Genomic DNA, 18,236 nt, shown 5'->3' on the forward strand with positions numbered 1-18,236 from the left:
TTTTTAGAAAGAATCATTGTGACAGGAATTTCTTGTCCAAAATTCTAATTTTTCTGAGACAGACTTAAATACTAGAAAGCTGTGAATGCTCCACACTTAAGAACCAGTGCTCTTCTGGCACAGTAGGGACTTGTCTCACTCTACTGTTTTTGCCTCTCTGTACAGGATTATGGCTGGCATAGAGTTAATTTTCTTGACAGTGGCTGGTCTGGATCTGTGTTTGGATCAGCGATGGAAGCGCAGGAATGTTGTAGCTGTTGCTCAGTGGTGCTTACACAACATCAAGGTCTATTCTGCTCCTCACCAGCGTGGAGCTGGGGTGTGCAAGGAGCTGGGGGAGACACAGCTGACCCTGACTGAGCACAGAGGTCTCCCACACCGGAGGAGACCATGCTCAGCACTAAAAGCTGGGGAGGAAGGAGGAAGGGGGGTGTTCCCAAGTCACCGTTACGCGTGATGGAGCCCAGCTTTCCTGGGATGGCCGAACACCCGCCTGCGGCGGGAGGCCGGGAACGAATTCCTTTTGGTTTGCTTGCTTGTGCAGGTTTTGCTTTGCCTGTTAAACTGCCCTTGTCACAACCCACAAGTTTTTGCATTTCCACCTTCTGATTCTCCCCATCCTGCTGCAAGGGGCCGACTCCCCCAAGGCCAGACCCCCAACAGGAAGCAGAGGCAGGATGGAGTGATGAATCTCACCCCAGCTCACTAATTCTGTGTCACCTGGCTGCCCTTCAATGCCCCAGTCTCTGAGCAACCCGCCTCCACATGAGGACAAGTATTCGTGCCTGGCATAATTTTTTTTTTTTTTTTGGTGTAACCAAAGCTGACAATTCGTGTACGACACCCCAGGAGAGAGCAATGAATCAATTGTAAAAGTGTAAAAAATGGGCTTTTGTGATCCGTGGGCTCTACCAACCCCTGAGCGAGAAATGGCACAGCTGACGTGTGTAATGTAACAGGAGAAAGAGGTCGCTGAAATGTGCCCCCCTGCCAGCAGCAGCTGGTGCTATGCCAAGAGTAACCCTAGAAATTCTCCATAAAAGAGCACATTGACTCAGGTTCTACCAAGAAACTCAAGGAAAGCAACCCTACACCTTGCTAATCTCTGCATCTTGGTAAGCGCTGGACTTGGGGCTGGTCTGGGGAAGCTGTGATTTAAAAAGAAATGCTGTGTATTTGGGTGCTCGGGAAATGCAGCAACGTAGGTGAAGGATCCTGGAGTGCTGAGGATTTGGCTGCTGGTGGGGGGCCAACAGTATACAAGGGTTAGAAGGGAAATGACACTGTGTGTGGGGAGGGAAAGGGGACCACCAGGAGGTGCATGGAACTCAGCATGGCTATAAAAGACCAAAGTAACAACTCAATGCCCCCTAATCCAGGCTGGGAGATGTGGGTACACTTTTAGTTGCCCAAATGAGGAGAGCACTGGCTTCATCCCAGTATGGGCAGCAGGGAGGTGACCCCACCTCCAGACCTGCAGGACAGATTTCGCTCTCCCAACACAAACTGCAGCCATCAAACCCAGTTTGTGGAGTCCTGGTGTACAGCAGCCTCAGTGGAATCTAAAATTCTTGCATAATATGAACCGTAACAGTAAATGACACCAGAGATAAAGCATCAAATAATGCCCCTTTAGGGGCAAAATTTCTCCCTCCCAAGGCCTGGATACAGCCAAGTCTGTTCAGCTCTTAACCTCCAGCTACAATAATTGCATTTTTACCAAAAATTTTGAAGTCTAAATGTTTTAAGAGGAATTTTCCGTAGGTGAACACCATTCCTGTTTTGCTGTTGTCCTTAATTAGCTCTTGCCAAATGTGTCCGGCAGGGAATTCCTATCCTTACCCACTGAGAAAGAAGCAGATAAAAGGGACAGCAGGCACTGACCATGGCCCCTGGCGATGTGATGTTGTGCAGGGTGACAAAGGTCCAGTGCCCTCCAGCAGCTGCTGCCCAGATTGCCCAGATCCTGCTGTGAGCCTCCCTCCTGCAGCCAGGAGAGAAAGGGATCCCCTCTAAGGAATCCCGGTTCAACTTTTCCTTCCCAGCACAGCTGCTGCGAACGCCGTGTCCCGAGGCAGCTCTCAATACCTGTGTTGATGTCCTGGATACCAGCACTTTTCATGGCTTATTAATTAACTCCCACCCACTTCTGGGAACACCTAGCCACTCCCTTCGTCCTCACCTATCCCAGCCATTTATAGCAGTGAACGGATGCTAGAAATAGAGACTTGGCCACTGAGAGCCAGAGGAGACAAACAGGCACTGGAGTCGGTTTGCAAAAGGAGACATTTCCCAGCTCGCAGCAGCATGAAAAGCTCTGGGTGCACTCCACGGTAAGGGCAGAGGGTGCTGAGTGCTCGGGGTGCCGAACTAGAACTTGCTTTGCAGGAAGGTCTGGTTTAAGTAATCCCTGGAAGTTGTTAATAACCTATAGAGTTAGTTACAATTTGCTCCAGGGAAGGGATTCATTTTGCCATTGGTATTTCTTGTCTGCGTTCCAGGTCTTTTAATTTAAAAGAACCTTGTTCGTTTGATATAGATGTCTGTTATTTTCAGCTTAAGCCAAAGGAACAAGAAGGGGGTCCCAAGCTTTAAAGCATCTATAGCTGCACCTGTAGGAGAGGGAGATTTCCATGTTTTCTTCCCAGAGGGGAGATAGCACAGCACAGGCTGGAAAGGCAAGTGGAAACTCTGGCACCAGCCTTGCCAAGTGTTCCGTGGGTTTTTTGGCTTCTTAGAATTTTGTGTCTCAGCAGTCAGCTCCCATGTGCCACTTAAGGGTCTTCCAGGCTCGTTCAGGTAACTTCAGCGCAGCGTTCAAATTTGGGCTTTCTCTCGTGAACTTTGCTTCACCAGACCTTAGAGGTATTTCGCAACCTAAACAATTCCGTGATGCTGTGCAGGTCAGAGACTTGCAGTGTTGTGACAAAGGGGGTGTGTGACACTAAGGGAACACAGCTTAAGGCTCTCACAGAGATGTGCCAGCGTGGTGGGGGCCAAGCGGGGGTGAAATGCCAGTGCAGGTTTGCAGACATAGGATCAGAATATTCTGAGCTGGAAGGGATCCACAGGGATCATCGAGTGCAGCTCCTGGTTCTGCAAAGGACAATCCCAAATACCACACCAAGTGCATGAGAGCATTTTCCAAATGCTTCTTAATATTCTCATAATTTCCATTACATGCATTTGAAGCACAGAGAGCCTGAGATGTAATCATTCTCTGCAGAATTTCAAACAGTTGTCATGTCTTGCTCATTCTGTAATGAATACTGGAAGCAGGTCTGGTAGCAAATCCCACACTGGCCCTGTGCTGTTCTCTGGGAGAGCAGTGACACTGTGTTCAAAACACTGTGTATGCTCCAGGTGAAGATCCTACTCGCTTTCTGTCAGTAAAAACCCTGAAACATTTCAAGAGCTCATTTGTTTGCAAGCACAAGATGTGCAGAAATGATGGAGGCTTGTTGTAAGAGGAGGGAAAGGTGCCATCAGTTTGCTGCATGAGAGATTTGTTTATTCAGCCACCTTTTTCCCCCAGTGTGTGTGGGGATGTCACACTGGAGCCAGTGACAGCCCTGACAGTGTAACTGTGGGTGGCCAAGCCCAGGGGGTGATGGGGACAGGATTCCATGAGTGCACTGGCCAGCACCCTGGGTACCTGCAACCCTCCTCTCATCCCCAGGGTCTCCCACACTCCTCCCTGGGGATTTCCTTGATCCCTGCCCTTGACTCTTTCTCTGGACAACTTCCTTCCTCGCCTTTACTGGCCTGAGGGGCAGCAGAGTTCCCTCCGTGTCACCACTCCCTGCTTGTTCCCTGGGCTGGAAGGCAGATACCTTTCCATCCATCCATCCATCCATCCATCCATCCATCCATCCATCCATCCATCCAGCCCAGGCACAGGAACAAGCACCATGCCATGATAATGCACTGTTTGTCACCCCTGGGACAAGGAGCCTGCCATTTCTGCGTGGGGACTGGCACCTGCATGGACCCTGCAGAGATCAGTCACTCTTGCTCCTTAAAAGTGACCATTCCAGGAAGAAATAGTTTTGGCCTAGATAATTCAAACCTTCATTTGTCCCTGTGTCTCCAGGGACAAAATCTAGCTGTTGTTTTCTTTGGGCCACATCCAGATAAAATGGGTCTCTGGGAGCATTCAGTTAGGCTGGAGTTTGGCTCGGTGTGCTGAATGTGTCTGAATATTTGGGGGCAGAATGGCACAGTGTAATCATTTATTTAAGTAAACAACTACTAAGATATTGTGGGATGCCTTGAGGTGATACGGTGCAGAGGTCTACAGAGCCTGTCTTCTTGCAGCAGAAGGGATTGATAGTTCTTCTAGAGCATATTGTGATCTGGATCTGCCTTCAGGATGGTTTTGGATGTATGTGATTTGTTTGCCTCATAAAACATCATTCAGAGTTGCCATTTTGGGGACACTACCTAAATTAATAAATGGACTGTTACTGCACCCATTAAACTCAACAGAAAGCGTGCAGCAGGAGGATGTCAGCTTAGGGAGGACCTCTAGGCAGACAGGGTGATGTGCTTTGGAAAACCATCAGATAGAAGGCAGCCTCAGTTTAAATGAAAGACCAAGAAGATTGGTGTGGGGGCTGCATGCAGCTTGCTCCCTGCCCATTAGCTCCTCCGCCTTTCTTCTCCCATCTCATCTCCAAGGACAGGGGATTGTCCCACTCCCATCCCCCTAACAGGCCTGGGGCCAAAAAATTAGGAAATCCTGATGAAATCTTGCCTGCAAGTCTGTCTTGAGACTCTTCATGCAGAAGCTGTGCTTCAAATTCCTATCAGAGATGGGTACCAGCTATGGCTGAGGGTCTTCCCTGGCTTTCCAAAGGGCTTTTGGAGGAAGACTTGAAGGCTTGCTTGCTCCTTTTGGAGGGTGGAAACAAGTGTGACCATACCATGCCATAAATTTGGATTATATCTTCTCAAAACAGTGTAAAGCCTGAGCCAGATCTGCTGTATTTTGGCCGTGTCTGCAAATATGAGATTCACACAGAGCTAAAAAAGCTTCTAGGGTGAGAGAAGTCAGATCAAACTTGGTAGTGAAAAATTCCTTTTAGGTGGGCATCAAGCCTTCAAAAGATCCCCTCTGTGTCCCAGCTGGAGTACACTGGTGATGATCATGGTACCATAGGATTGTTTGAATTGGAAGAGACATTAAAGACCATGCCATTCCACACCCCTGCAATGTGCAGGCAACCCTTGATACATCGTGGTTGCTTAATTGGTGCTGGAAATTACTCCTCCCTCATCATTATCCACCCCCCCCATTTCAAAGTGGGGTGTAATAAATCCATTACAGGTGCTGTTAGGTTATTTGATTTTCCATCTGGAAAAAATTGTACTTATATTGCAAAAGACCCGCAGTTTGGTGAATTTTTTTCCTCAGTTTAGTGGGTTTTTTCCCAATCCCTATCTTCTGGAGTGATGTGATTACAGGAGCCGCTCAGGTTTCTCACTAGGGAAGTCTTTATACCCCTACAAAGGGCTCGTTTTCTGGTGAATAATCTAGGAGTTTGAATAGTGAATAAGCTCTAAAGCCCCAGAAAACCAAAAGAAAGGCAAAACAAAAGGCAGCCAAGCAGAGCAGGAGGCTGTGGGAAGAGCTTAAGCTCTGCCTGAAGCACACTGTGTCTTGCCAAAGGCTGAATTAGGAGGGTAATAGAAAAAGTGCAGTTTCTCACTGCCTTGCCTCTAACGCCTGCTAACACCTGCTCAAGATCCAAACGTGGCTGCCAAAACTGAGATATAAAACTGTGCTCACATTCCTGAGGGCAAGATGCAAAATGTGGTGGTTTGGGGAAGGATTATTGGATAAAAATCCACTTAAACTCTTCTTTTTTTCCAGGCATGCCAGGTGTCTCATCATTTTCAGTTTCTGCCTGGGACTTTCCTGCCTCTCGGGATTCTTCCGTATGAAGAGTAAGAATTACAGGTAAGTGAGGCAGAAGCAAGGTTGCACAATTTCCTGTACCTGGAGCAGCTGGGATGTGGCCTCTAACACCTGATTTATTTCTCATGAGGCCTTGGGCTCATGTTCAAAGGGAGGTAGCTCAAAACTAGGTGCTTGTTTGGGGAAGGAATCGAATTAGCCAAAGCGCAGCCTCTTTGAGACAAAATCAGCTGTGTGGGAAAAGGGGATTGAGCTGAAGTCTTTTTAGTGAGAGTCTGGAGAGGGGGAAAACTGGAGGGGGAAAACATCTACACTGGAGGATTGGGGCTGATTTGCATGCAGCTTTGGACCAGCTGTAGGTGTGGTGTCAGGGGAGCCCCTGGGTTTGGCTTTGCCAGGTCTCAGAGATGGGGTGCAGCACCAGAGAATCTCTTTGCCCCATCTCTCCCCTTCCTGCAGAATCTCAAAGAGCCACGAGGAGCTGCTGATCCCTCCCACTCCGTGCCATGCCAAGACAAACGTCATGTTCCTCAAAACCCACAAGACTGCCAGCAGCACTGTGCTCAACATCATGTTCAGGTTTGCAGAGAGGTACAACCTCACCGTCGCCCTCCCTGCTGACCAGCTCTTCCACCTGGGATACCCAAGGACTTTCGTGGCCCACTTTGTGGAGGGCTTTGAAACCATAGGCCAAAATTACAACATCATGTGCAATCACCTGCGGTTTAACCCCTTGGAGGTAAGAAAGAGCCATGACACCTGAGGAGAAACTTGGCTGGGACAGGACTAACCTCTTCTTCCTCCCACAAATAGGTAAAAAGGGTGATGGCAGCCAACACCTTCTACTTCTCCATCCTGAGGAACCCCATTCCTCTGCTGGAGTCTTCCTACATCTACTACAAGGACTATGTGCCTGCCTTCAGGAGCTCCAAGGATGTGAACAAGTTCCTGGAATCACCCACAAAGTATTACCACCCAGCAGATTACAGGAAAAACATCTACGCCAGGAATATCATGTGGTTTGACTTCGGCTATGACAACAACGCGGAGGATGACACGAACTACACCCAGGCTGTCCTGGAGGAGATCGAGCAGCACTTCCACCTCATCTTAATAGCAGACTACTTTGATGAGTCCATGATCCTCTTGAAGCACACCTTGTGCTGGGATCTGGATGATGTGATTTACTTCAAGCTCAATTCCAGAAGCCAGGATACTGTCCAGACGTTGACTCCGGAAAGTGAGGAGCAGATAAAAGCCTGGTGCTCGCTGGACTGGAAGCTCTACCTGCACTTCAACCAGAGCTTCTGGAGGAGAATTGAGGAGACCATAGGGCTGGAGATGCTGGAAAAGGAGGTGGATCACCTGCGGACCAGACAGAAGGAGCTCATGGAGACTTGTCTCTCAGAGCAGGAGGCAGTGAGGAAGGATCACATCAGGAATAAAGCTCTCCTACCTTTCCAGTCAGGGGCTGCAAATATCCTGGGTTACAACATCAAACAAGACTTGGACAACACGACTCTGAGAACCTGCCAGAAAATGGTCATACCAGAGCTCCAGTACACGTCTTACCTTTATGCTGTCCAACACCCGCACAAGAAAAGGAAAGATGTGGGATTGCCATTGCTGTGGACCAGTCTCCAGGAGAAGATGCAGCTCCCAGGGTCCAACTAGGACATGTGTCAACTGTGGCTTCCCACCGCTTTGCATCACCCCTTGTCTGACATGAAACTGACCCACAGGACTCCTGTACATGAGGGGGAGGCAGTGGGGGCTTTGTTTAGGGACACCAAGTTGGTGGTTGGTCTCTTTTTGGGGACCTTGAGCCAAAGGCTTTGCATTGTCCAGATCCTGGATGATCCCACCTGCCTGCTCCTGGCTGGAGGGAGCCAGGCTGGCTGCAGCTGGCCAAGACATTCCAGCCTCTTAATCATTAATCAGGAGGTTGATGATTTGCCTTCATTTGATTTTATTTGATATCCATCGTTGCATCAGTCTGGTCACAGCTCACTGGAGCAAGTCCTGATTTTGGAGGGTTTAGGGGAGGGGGAGGGAAGTGAGGGGGGTGTGACAAGGGGACACAGTGCTCAGAGAAGCAGGAGAGATGGTGGGTGTCCCATCCAGCAGCATCCACGCTCAGTGAGGACTAACCACACACTGCTGGAGCTGCCTTTGGTGTGGGAGTCCCAGGCATCCTGCCCAAAGCCAGGCTGCCTTGCCCAGTGGCATGTAAGCTGTGTCTCTCACATGTGTCACCAGGTGAATGGGCCTCTGTCACATGTGGAAGAGCTTGGTGCTCCCCTGGGAGGAGGTTTTGTGGTTTTGCCCCTCGATCTCAGGCAAGGTTGCCTGGGCATGGATGTACCTTTGGGTGCAGCATCCACAAAGCCCTTTTTTGGCAAAGCAGACACTTTTTTGGGGCTCCCATTGCTGTGTTGGCCAAACTCTCCGGTACGGATTAGGAGGGGATGGAGTGAGGCACAGCTTTGGGCACACTGGTGCATCCAGGTCCCTGCTGCTGCCCTGACCAGCACGAGCAGGAGGAGATGCTGGCCCAGCTTTAAAATGCTGGGGTTTTACCAGTGTAAGTTGGCACTAACAGATGTGTTGGGAACAGATGACAAGCAGTGACACCAAATCCATTTGGCTTGGTGCTGCCATCCTCACAAACCTTCCTGCCACAGCAGGAGGGCCCTGGATGGCAGGATGGGGAGGATGGATCTGGGGTCACTTGGCTGGCACAGTGTTGCCTTGGGGGTGAAGCTGTGGGACAGCAGCTCCAGCTTGGAAGCAGGAGTGATGCTGTCAGGGGGAGAGGGGTGAGAAGCAGAGCCCGGATTTTCCTCAGTTGTGTTTAGCAGCTGAGGCAGGGGTTAACCAGCCCAGGTGTCCAGCAGGAACAACCCATATTAACAGCACTTTGCTTCACTAAAATGAACCTGAGGCTTTTGTAGCAGCCAGGCAGAGCTGCTGGAGCCACACATGGTCACCCTGGGCCCCAGGCAGTTCTGCAGCCTCCACCTCAGCTTTCCTCTTGGAGCATCTGATCCGTGATTTGCCATATGAATTTTGTCAAACCCTTTTAGCTAAACTGATCACAGAGATGGACTATTGGAATATAGGTATAAAAATGTTTTCTTAGTAGTTGATCTGTGTGCACATGGGGGTCCTGGGAAGTCTGGGGATCCTGGGAGGGCTGGGGTTCCTGGGAAGTTTGTGGATTCTGTAGTTATGGGGGTCCTGATAGGGCTGGGGGTCCTGGAGAGGCTGGGAGGGCTGGGGGTCCCAGGAGGGCTGGGACCCTCTGGACCACAGCTCCCAGGCTGGGGAGCTCTGCGCAGGGTGGACTGTGGTGAACATGGGCTGGAGCCCCTTGACAGGGAAGTCCAGCCTCTCCCAGCCTGCAGGAGGAGGGAAACTGAGGCAGGAGATTCTTGGATCCCCTTGCTTCCCCTCCCGGGATCCGAGCAAGGTGGCTCGGCAGCCGCGGGGCCCCGGCTCTGCCCGAGCCCATAACGGAGCCTTTGTGCCCCGGGCTCCGCCGCAGCGCCGCTGCTGACTCAGGGATTTCTGCCGGGCACGCCGTGGGAGCCCCGTGACCCATCGGAGGGGGGACCCTGGAGGAGAGGGGGCGGCGGCGAAGCAGTGAGGCGACAGCTCTGCGGAAAGCCGGCGCTACTCCGTGCTGGGGCCGAGGGACAGAGGGGACACTCCCGCTGAGCAGGACCCGGTGAGTGCCTTCGCTTTCTCCGGGGGGTGTTGAATCAGCAAAAGCTCCTGATGAAACCACAGGTGAGAGTGGCTCCACCTGAGCCTGGATTGGATGACCATCTCCTTCTGTGGTGGTAATCTCCAGGAAAATGTAGGGACATAAGCAGGGGACAGCTGACCTGTCCCTGAAGGAAAGGTATTTGGGAATAGCTCTCACCTACTGCGACAGGGACAGCCCAGCTGGGGACCCCGCTGTCGGTGCTGTGCACCTCAGCTTCCCCCCACAGAGGAGGGAGAACAAGGGGTCAGCTGGGTCCATTGTACTGAAGGCAGCACAGGAACACTCCCTGACCCTGTCACGATGAGCTCGGGCTGCTCCGGAGCTCTCGTCTGTGGGCTCTGCCCTCCCAGTGCCCGCTGGAAGAGAGCATGGAGCTGCAGCTCTCACCCTGCTCTCTGCTCACCAGCCTTGATTTCCCAGACAGGCATCTTAAAGATCAAATTCATTTTATTTCATTTTTATTTTGGGATCCCCAGGCCCGTATGCCCTGATGGACTTCTGAGCTGTGATGACACACTCAGCCCCTCTCCACCCCAGCCCTGCCCCTCAGCCCCTGCTCCCGGGGGCTTACCCAGACCCAAGCCCACCAAGTTAAACTCTAAACCCTTCCAAGGACACCCCACAGCCCTGTCCATGCCCAACCTTCCCATGTGTCCCCATCTTCACCATGTCCATGTCCCCCCACCTGCTGCAGCTGCCATGGGCTCCCGGCACTTCCCGGCCCGGACCGTGCTCTTTGAGAAGGAATCCAGCGGTGTCACGTACCGTGTGCCCGCCCTGCTCTACCTGCCCTGCGTGGCCAAGCTGCTGGCGTTCGCCGAGGAGCGGCTCAGCGCCGACGATGCCCACGCCAACCTGCTGGTGCTGCGCCGCGGCACCATCTACGGCAGCTACGTGGAGGTGGGACGGGGGCACCGGCCTGGGGACACACTGAGGGCTGTCCCCATTGCTTGGGTGTGGCACAGCCAGGCTGCTGGAGGCGGCCACACGGGGAGAGGAGGCTGGCATGGGTGGAATGAATCACAGGGTCACAGGTTGGTTTTGGTTGGAAGGGATCTCAAAGGCCATCTTATTGCATGCCCTGCCATGGGCACGGACACCTTCTGCTGTCACTGATTGCCTCCAAGCCACGTCCAGCGGAGCTGGGAATACTTCAAGGATGGGGCAGCCAGAGCTGCTCTGGGCAAAAAAGTGTGATGGTCCTTACCCTCTCTGTCCTCTCCTCCTCCTCCTCCTCCCTGGCAGTGGGAAGACATGCGTGTGCTGGAGACAGCAACGCTGCAGCACCATCGGTCAATGAACCCCTGCCCGCTCTACGATGAGTTCACGGGCACCCTCTTCCTCTTCTTCATCACGGTGCTGGGCAGGACACCCGAAGCCTACCAGATTGTCACTGGCCAAAATGTCACCCGCCTCTGCTGTGTCACCAGTGCTGACCAGGGCCTGAGCTGGAGCACAGCCACAGACCTGACCCAGCAGGTCATTGGTGCGACCATCAAAGGTACCCAGCTGCAGGGGGTGAGGAGAGGGGAGAGCAGCCAGCATGGGGGTGGCCCTGGGTTTTGGTCTCCTGAAGCCGCCAGTGGCATTGCTGGGGGTGACTTTGACATAGGAATCCCACAAACTTCCAAAAAGGTGGAGGAGTACCTCAAGCAGAGGGGAGAAGGGATGGAGGGAGTATCCGTATCAGTTACTGGGAGTGGGGAGAAGACGGAGAGGCCCCATAGCCATGGGTAGGAGCATGTGTGAGGACAGCTAGGCAGCACTGGGCTCTGCTGCCCTCCCACCCCACCACTTGGCTTGGCTTGACTGAGAGGAAGCCCTTGGGACCTTTCCACATTGGGCATGGCAGGGCACCGTGGTGGTCACTCTTGACCCCATCCCACCCTCATCCCACTCCATCTGTGCTCTGCAGACTGGGCGACGTTCGCGCTGGGCCCCGGGCACGGGATCCAGCTGCGTTCTGGCCGGCTGCTGGTGCCCGCCTACAGTTACCACATCGACTGCAAGGAGTGCTTCGGGCAGCTCTGCAAGACCACCCCGCACTCCTTCGCCTTCTACAGCGACGACCACGGCCGCGGCTGGCGCTTCGGGGAGTTCATCCCCAACCTGCAGACGGGCGAGTGCCAGCTGGTCTCTGTGGATGAGGAGGACGGATCCAATGTCCTCTACTGCAACGCCCGCAGCCCCTTGGGCTTCAGGGTCCAGGCGCTCAGCACGGATGACGGGGCCGTCTTCCACGGCGGGCAGCTGGTCCAGCGGCTGGTGGAGCCCCCCCACGGCTGTCACGGCAGTGTCATTGGCTTCCCCGCGCCCTTCCTGTATGTCCCCACCGCCTCCCGGGACACCGGGATGCCCCCCCGAGGCTCAGTTTGCCAGCTGCTTCCTGGGGCGCTCCGGGGGTTTGGGCACCCGCCCGCACAACAGGCAGGAGGTGCTGAGCTGCCCGCTGGCAACCACCACGGGGATTGTCCTACCCCAGGGCGTCACGATGACTCCCACAATGTCACCTCGGTCCAGGGAGACTCTGCAGCAACCCCCAGCCCCACTCCCTTCTTCCAAGCACCAACGTGGATCCTCTACTCCCACCCCACCAGCTCCATGTCGCGGGTGAACATGGGGGTTCACCTGAGCACCTTCCCCAGGGACGCAGAGAGCTGGACAGAGCCCTGGGTCATCTACGAGGGCCCGAGCGCTTACTCGGACCTGGCGTACATGGAGCTGCCCTACAGGGACGCGCCGGTGGCCGGCGGCACGGCCATCGCCTTCGCCTGCCTCTACGAGAACGGGATGAGGTCTCCCTACGAGCAGATCTCCTTCAGCATGTTCACGCTGCACGACGTGCTCCAGAACATCCCCCTGACGGCCGCTGCTCCCCGGCGGCGCCGCGCGGGGAAGAGGAGGAAGAGGAGGAAGAGGAGCTGCCTCATCTCCTAGAGCCTGCCCAGGTTGGCTCCCGCCACCACCCCAGTGCTGGATCCTGGAGCATCAACCCACAGGCTGGGTTCTGCCACCATCCAGCATGGCCACACAGCACAGAGGTGTGTTACTGTCCCCACACTGGGGTTTATCTCATTTTTATTGCTGTTTTTTAAATTGTTTTGGGTAGGGAGGCTTTTGCCCCCAGGCTCCTCTCCAAGCGAGAGCCACCTCTGGAAACAGATACTGGGGGGCAACAGCAGCAGTGCAGGGGGGAGGCAGCCAGGGGTACCCTGTGCCAGCCCTGTGTGCCAGGTGCTGGCTCAGGGGGATGTGGTGCTCCAGCTGTGCCATACCTGGTACCACCACCCTGCTCTGAGGGCTTTCCTCCCCTTGTTATAAATAGTTATGCTATATAAATATGGTATATGATGTTAAATTCTTTCTTTTTCATGAAAAGGCTTTTTTCAATGGTCTCTCTGAAGTCACTCTGAGGGTTTGGGCTGGGGTACAGTTCCGTTCCTTCATTGTAGCTGGGATGGGGCTGGGGTTTATATTTGGGCTGATGATAAAGAAATGTTTGTATTGCATTACTTGCCTGTCTGGGCTTTTAGTTCTCTCTCTTCATTATTTTCCTTTTTATTACAATTTATTATCATTATTTCAATTAAAGTGTCTTTATGTCAACCCAGGAGATGTCACACTTTTACCCCTCCAATTCTCTCACCCTCCCATGGCATGGGGGTGGTGCTCAGGTGCCATCTGGGGTTCAACCACCCCAATGGCCCAGTTACTGCTTTGTCTGCTCTGGGATTTGGTTTTTTAATGTGCCATGGCCATCACTGCTCTCCTCTGACCCTTGTCAGTGTGGGGACAAACCCCCTCCCAGCCCATCAGGCTCAGGCCCACACTGGGTCCTGTGAAGGTTGTGGGGAGGGGGCTGAGCACAGGAGCGGGGTCCTGCTCTGGGGAATGAGCAGCAGCTACTCTTGACACTGGTGTGTGGGTGAACTTTGGGGGTTACCCCTCAATTCCTGCTCTGCCTCCCCCAGCACGACTCCATCCGAGTGCTCCAGCTCGGCTCCTCAGGGCTCCTTCACCTGTCCTGGCCCGTGCAGGTGACAAACACCCTGCTCAAGTGCCCTAAATATGAACTGATTAACAAAACTGATTAACAAGAGTGTCCAGCTCTTCACTCTGTGACACCACCATGTCTCATTTTCCACCGGGGTGGGTGGAGGCTGACAAATGACAGACAATATGTAGAATAAAAATTTTCAGCTCCACTGAAGTTGCAAAATAGAACTTAAAGACTAACTAGCAAGTGAGATAAAAAGGTGTAAAAGTAGGCAGACAGGATGCTAAACACAGCTGGAACCAGTGGAGAAACAGGTAATGAGGAACATGGTGACTTTTGTGGCAAAGTTATGTAACGAGAAGCAGCAGCTTGTGCCCTGAGAGACATTCAAGGCAAGGTCACAGCACTGAGGCACTCAGGGAGTACAACCAGCAGACACCCCTGCAGACAGCCCTCTAGGATCAAAAGAGGACTTCCAGGAAGGGATGGAAGCATGTAAACTGCTTCTAGGAAAAGTGATGTTGATGTGTTCTCTCGGAAGCCCCTTGTAATGAACCTGTCTGATCATGATGGAGCAAAGCCCCTGCTGTGGAGCTCCACAACACACATTCAGCTACAGGAGATGTCCTGCGTGCGTCCAGCTCTGTGATGAGGAATGCCTGCTTTCTAATGCTCCAGATGGGGTCAGGAAATTGCTTCTCTGCCTCCTGTCAGTACCACGAGGGGTGGCTGAGGCAGCTGCTGGGCTCATGCCGGGATGCTGGAAGCCAGGTCCTCACCTTTGTCCCTTACCGGGCCAGTTCCCAACGCCAAACGGCCGCCAGCCCCAAGGGAAGGGACCTGGCCCAGCCAGGGGAGCTGCACAGGAGCAGCCCTTGGCTCATCAGCCCCTGGGGGTCCATCCCAGGGGCCTCTGTCAGTCTCACACAGGGCTCTTGCACCGGGCTGGGGTCACGGCTCCTGCTGTGCCCTCTCTGCAGCGTGTGCCGGCAGCCAAGTGACAGCCGAGGTGACACCTCCTCCTGGCACTGCCGCCGGCCCTACTTGCCGTCGCAGAAGCCGCAGAGGCAGCCCAGGCAGCCATTGAGGATCTGCAGCGAGGCCAGCACCATCTCGGCCACGCTGATGAGCAGCAGGAGGGAGAACAGGACCACGTGCCAGGTGACGATGCCCTGGGGCTCCAGGCAGACGCTCCAGCTTCTCCGGTTGTACAGGTAGTTCTCAGCCCTGTGTGACAGCAAGGGGAGAAGCTGCAGGGTGCTGCCTGCAGCAGGTCCAGAATCCCATCACTGTCTGCCATGAAACATCCCCCAAACATCCCATCCTTCATCCAACGGATGAGCAGAATAAAAGTTTAGAAGCAAAAAAGAAAGGAGCAGGCAAGAAAAAGAATGGTTAGAAGGATCACATGTATGCATGTGTGTGAATCTAAAAAGAGAACAGAATTATTTTGTAGCACATACGGTGACAGGAGGGAAAGAAACCTATACAAGAACTAATTCTGCCATCTCTCCCAAAATTGACCTGACCACTGGAAGCAAAAACATGGAAGCTAATGTCAAGATGTTCCAGTGCAAAACCATTGGAATAAAACATTAACCTTGGGTTCATATATGATGAAATGTTGGTAAGAGTCTGAAGTAAAGAAATGGGAGCAGTGGGGTTCAAACAGTGAATACAAAGGGATGATTCCACTTCATAATAAACTACCAAACAGGGCTGCAACGTCTTATTTGAGTTCTATTCTGTTACTTGATATTACAATTGCTTCAGCGGGGAGGTGGGAGGGTGATGAAGATGGAAAGCACCACGTAGAAACCCATGGAAGGTGAGGATTCCTCCAGCTACCAGGGTCTTGCATCAACCACCACCAGCAAGCACCCACCCCCCTCCCCTTCATTAACCCACTTAATTAGCACTAAGTTGAGGCAGCAGCGGTGATTCAGCCCTCACCCGGCATCAGGCCCCAGCTCAGTGGCGTCCAGGAAGGGGTACCCCCAGCGGGCCGAGTGCCCGGGGCCGAGCGCGGTGCTGTTGTGGAGGCAGAGCGGCCCGTTCGTCAGCCCCACCCCGCAGAGCACGAAGCAGGCGGCAGCGCCCAGGAGAGCCAGCTTGGACAGCACCACGGACAGGAACGCCTGCAGCGACACCCGCGGGCACGCACTAGCCAGGGGGACACAAAGAGCGGCTGCAGCTTGTCAGCAGAGTTTGGGAACAGAGGGGGGGAACTGCCCTCCCCAGCTGTGGCTCAGGATGGAGGCGCGGCTGGCATGGCAGACGTGGGCAGGGAGAGGCAGGGACCTGCAGAGCCCATCCCAGCACGGCCTGGAGCCCTGTCCCCTGCGGAGGTGACACCCTGCCATAGGAGAGCAGCACCCTGCCTCAGGACCCGCTGGGGGACGGGGGCGTTCACCACATCCCGCCGTGGCACCTGAGAAAGGGGTCTGTGCCCAGCACAGGGGAGGGGGACCCGCCACAACCCAGGGGGCCCTGGGGAGGGCTGAGCATGGAGGGACAGGGGAGGGTCCCTGCCCTGTGCCGCCACCTCGGGACCGTGGCAGGGGAGGGTCCCTGCCCTGTGCCACCGTGGGGCCCTGGCAGGGGAGGGTCCCTGCCCTGTGCCACCCTGCCCTGTGCCGCCGCGGGGCCACGGAGGAGCTGCCCAGGCCACGTCCCGCCGCGCTGCCCGGCTCGGGCTCCCGGCCCCGGCTTACGCTGTGGCGGGCGGAGCAGCCGGAGCGCCGCCAGCCCAGCGCCGTGACGTGAGTCGCTGCCAGCAGCACCTGCGGGGACAAAAGCACAGCTGGGGGACAAAGGGGAGCCGCCCGCCCTGCTCCATCCCTCTGGCCCTGCTCCAGAGCCGGCAGAAGGGCGGGCGAGCCCCGCGGTACTCACGGCGATGCCGCCGCCCCAGAGCCCCGGCACGGCGCGGGCGTGGCTGCCGATGTGCCCCTCCAGCAGGTACTTGGATGCTCCGCCGGGGAACAGCAGGAGGATGCTGGCTGCCACGGAGAGCGTGCCCAGCACCAGCAGGCAGGGACCCACGATCCGGCTGCACTTCCCCACGCACATGGCTGTCCTGCACGGGCACGGGGAGGAGGAGGAGGAGAGGAAGGGGCTGCGTGTGGCCCGCAGCGCCCCGAGGCTTCCCCACCCCGAGCCCATCTCACAGCTGCGGGTGGCTGGGAGTTGCTGGGTTGTGCTTTTGGGTGTCAGCCCACCCTGCTGCCACTGCCCTACCTGAGGCAATTTCCGATGGAAATTCTTTGCCAAACGGGCACTGGTGTTCCCACATCCAACCCCAACACCTGTGTGGCTCCTTCAAAATGTGTCCCAGCTCCTGGCAGGGGAAGATGGTCTTTAAGGTCCCTTCCTACCAAAACCAATCTGAGATTGTATGGAAATGTTACTGCAGAGAGCCAAGCACCCACCCCAGCTCAGTTTGGCTTTCAGTGTTTACAATGAGCAGGAGGGAGCCAGGAAAGAGGTAAAATCCTTGTACAAGGGCTTGTGAAAGCACATTGGACTCCAATCGAATCCAACAGCAATTCCATCCCTGTCCCTGCCATAGGTCTGATTATTTGAAACCAATTATATTTAATTAAGAAAACATTATTATCTATCCTCCAGTTCCACTGGCATCTTATTAAGTTATGAGTTTATCTAGAAAGCACCTGCCCATCTCCAGGTGATACCTTGTCCAAAATTGCCTCTCTTCTGCACCTACAAGACCCTTTTTGTACAGGATGTCCTTTGGTCACTCTGGCACCACTGACAACAGCACGGTTTGCTGTTGCCCTGGCTCCCAGCTGTTTTCTACCCTGAATTCTCTTGGCTTGAAGTTGGGCTCACACGTTTTCCCCTTTCCTGCTCGATTGCAGCCCGTTCTGCACAAGTTCCCCAGCTCCAGCTGGCTCTTGCTCTGGCTTTGCGAAGCAGAAGCGGCTGCGGCACCGCGGGGTTGGCTCTGTGGGAAGAGCAGCTCAGCCCCTCCTGCAGGGCCCCAGGGCCAGGGAGGAGCGGCCAGGGCAGCACATCCAGCCCTGGCACTGCCCGGGGGGCTGGGGGACACCAGTCCAGGGGGCCGGCCACGCCAGTCCCAGCAGGGCCCTGGGGAGGGCTGAGCATGGAGGGACAGGGCTCTGAGACACCTGAGGGGGACCATCAGCTCCACACATCCTAGAATCCCACCTCTCCTGATTTCCATCCTTCCTGCCTTGGTTACAGGGAATTTAGGGCCTCTTGCCCCCAGTGAGGTCCTGCCTGCAGCCCAGGCATCGTGTGTAGTTGCTTCCACACAGCCCAGGGATTGTGTGTGGCTGTTTCCACAGCCCAGGCATTGTGTGTGGCTGTTTCCACAGCCCAGGGATTGTGTGTGGCTGTTTCCACAGCCCAGGCATTGTGTGTGGCTGTTTCCACAGCCCAGGCATTGTGTGTGGCTGTTTCCACAGCCCAGGCATTGTGTGTGGCTGTTTCCACACAGCCCAGGGATTGTGTGTGGCTGTTTCTTGCCACAGCCATGAGTGCCCTCTGTGAGTCCCACCTCC

The 18,236-nt window shown here is 54.5% G+C and overlaps 3 protein-coding genes across 4 annotated transcripts; 2 read left to right on the forward strand and 1 right to left on the reverse strand.

Moving 5' to 3' along the window:
- Positions 1 to 883: 883 nt before the first annotated feature.
- Positions 884 to 7,914, forward strand: GAL3ST2 (galactose-3-O-sulfotransferase 2). 2 transcript variants are annotated; one of them, XM_041416298.1, is made up of 4 exons: positions 884 to 1,115; positions 5,876 to 5,962; positions 6,380 to 6,659; positions 6,734 to 7,914. In XM_041416298.1, exons 2-4 carry the CDS (start codon positions 5,943 to 5,945, stop codon positions 7,592 to 7,594), a joined length of 1,161 nt encoding a protein of 386 aa, XP_041272232.1. In that variant the 5' UTR covers positions 884 to 1,115; positions 5,876 to 5,942; the 3' UTR covers positions 7,595 to 7,914. The 2 variants fall into 2 exon arrangements, with proteins under 2 accessions (XP_041272232.1, XP_041272231.1); XM_041416297.1 differs by lacking the exon at positions 884 to 1,115 and adding an exon at positions 2,256 to 2,333.
- A 92-nt stretch (positions 7,915 to 8,006) lies between these two features.
- Positions 8,007 to 13,188, forward strand: NEU4 (neuraminidase 4). The gene is made up of 4 exons (XM_041416415.1): positions 8,007 to 9,650; positions 10,387 to 10,592; positions 10,938 to 11,193; positions 11,608 to 13,188. The coding sequence occupies exons 2-4, from the start codon at positions 10,392 to 10,394 to the stop codon at positions 12,627 to 12,629; spliced, it is 1,479 nt and encodes a 492-aa protein (XP_041272349.1). The 5' UTR covers positions 8,007 to 9,650; positions 10,387 to 10,391; the 3' UTR covers positions 12,630 to 13,188.
- A 1,541-nt stretch (positions 13,189 to 14,729) lies between these two features.
- On the reverse strand, positions 14,730 to 16,854 carry TM4SF19 (transmembrane 4 L six family member 19). The gene is made up of 4 exons (XM_041416416.1): positions 16,585 to 16,854; positions 16,404 to 16,472; positions 15,643 to 15,827; positions 14,730 to 14,916 (listed from the first exon to the last, which is right to left on the reverse strand). Exons 1-4 carry the CDS (start codon positions 16,852 to 16,854, stop codon positions 14,730 to 14,732), a joined length of 711 nt encoding a protein of 236 aa, XP_041272350.1.
- Between the last annotated feature and the right edge of the window lie 1,382 nt (positions 16,855 to 18,236).

This window comes from Onychostruthus taczanowskii, unplaced genomic scaffold, assembly GCF_017590055.1.
Source record: "Onychostruthus taczanowskii isolate IOZ18803 unplaced genomic scaffold, ASM1759005v1 scaffold51, whole genome shotgun sequence".
NCBI lineage: Eukaryota > Metazoa > Chordata > Aves > Passeriformes > Passeridae > Onychostruthus > Onychostruthus taczanowskii.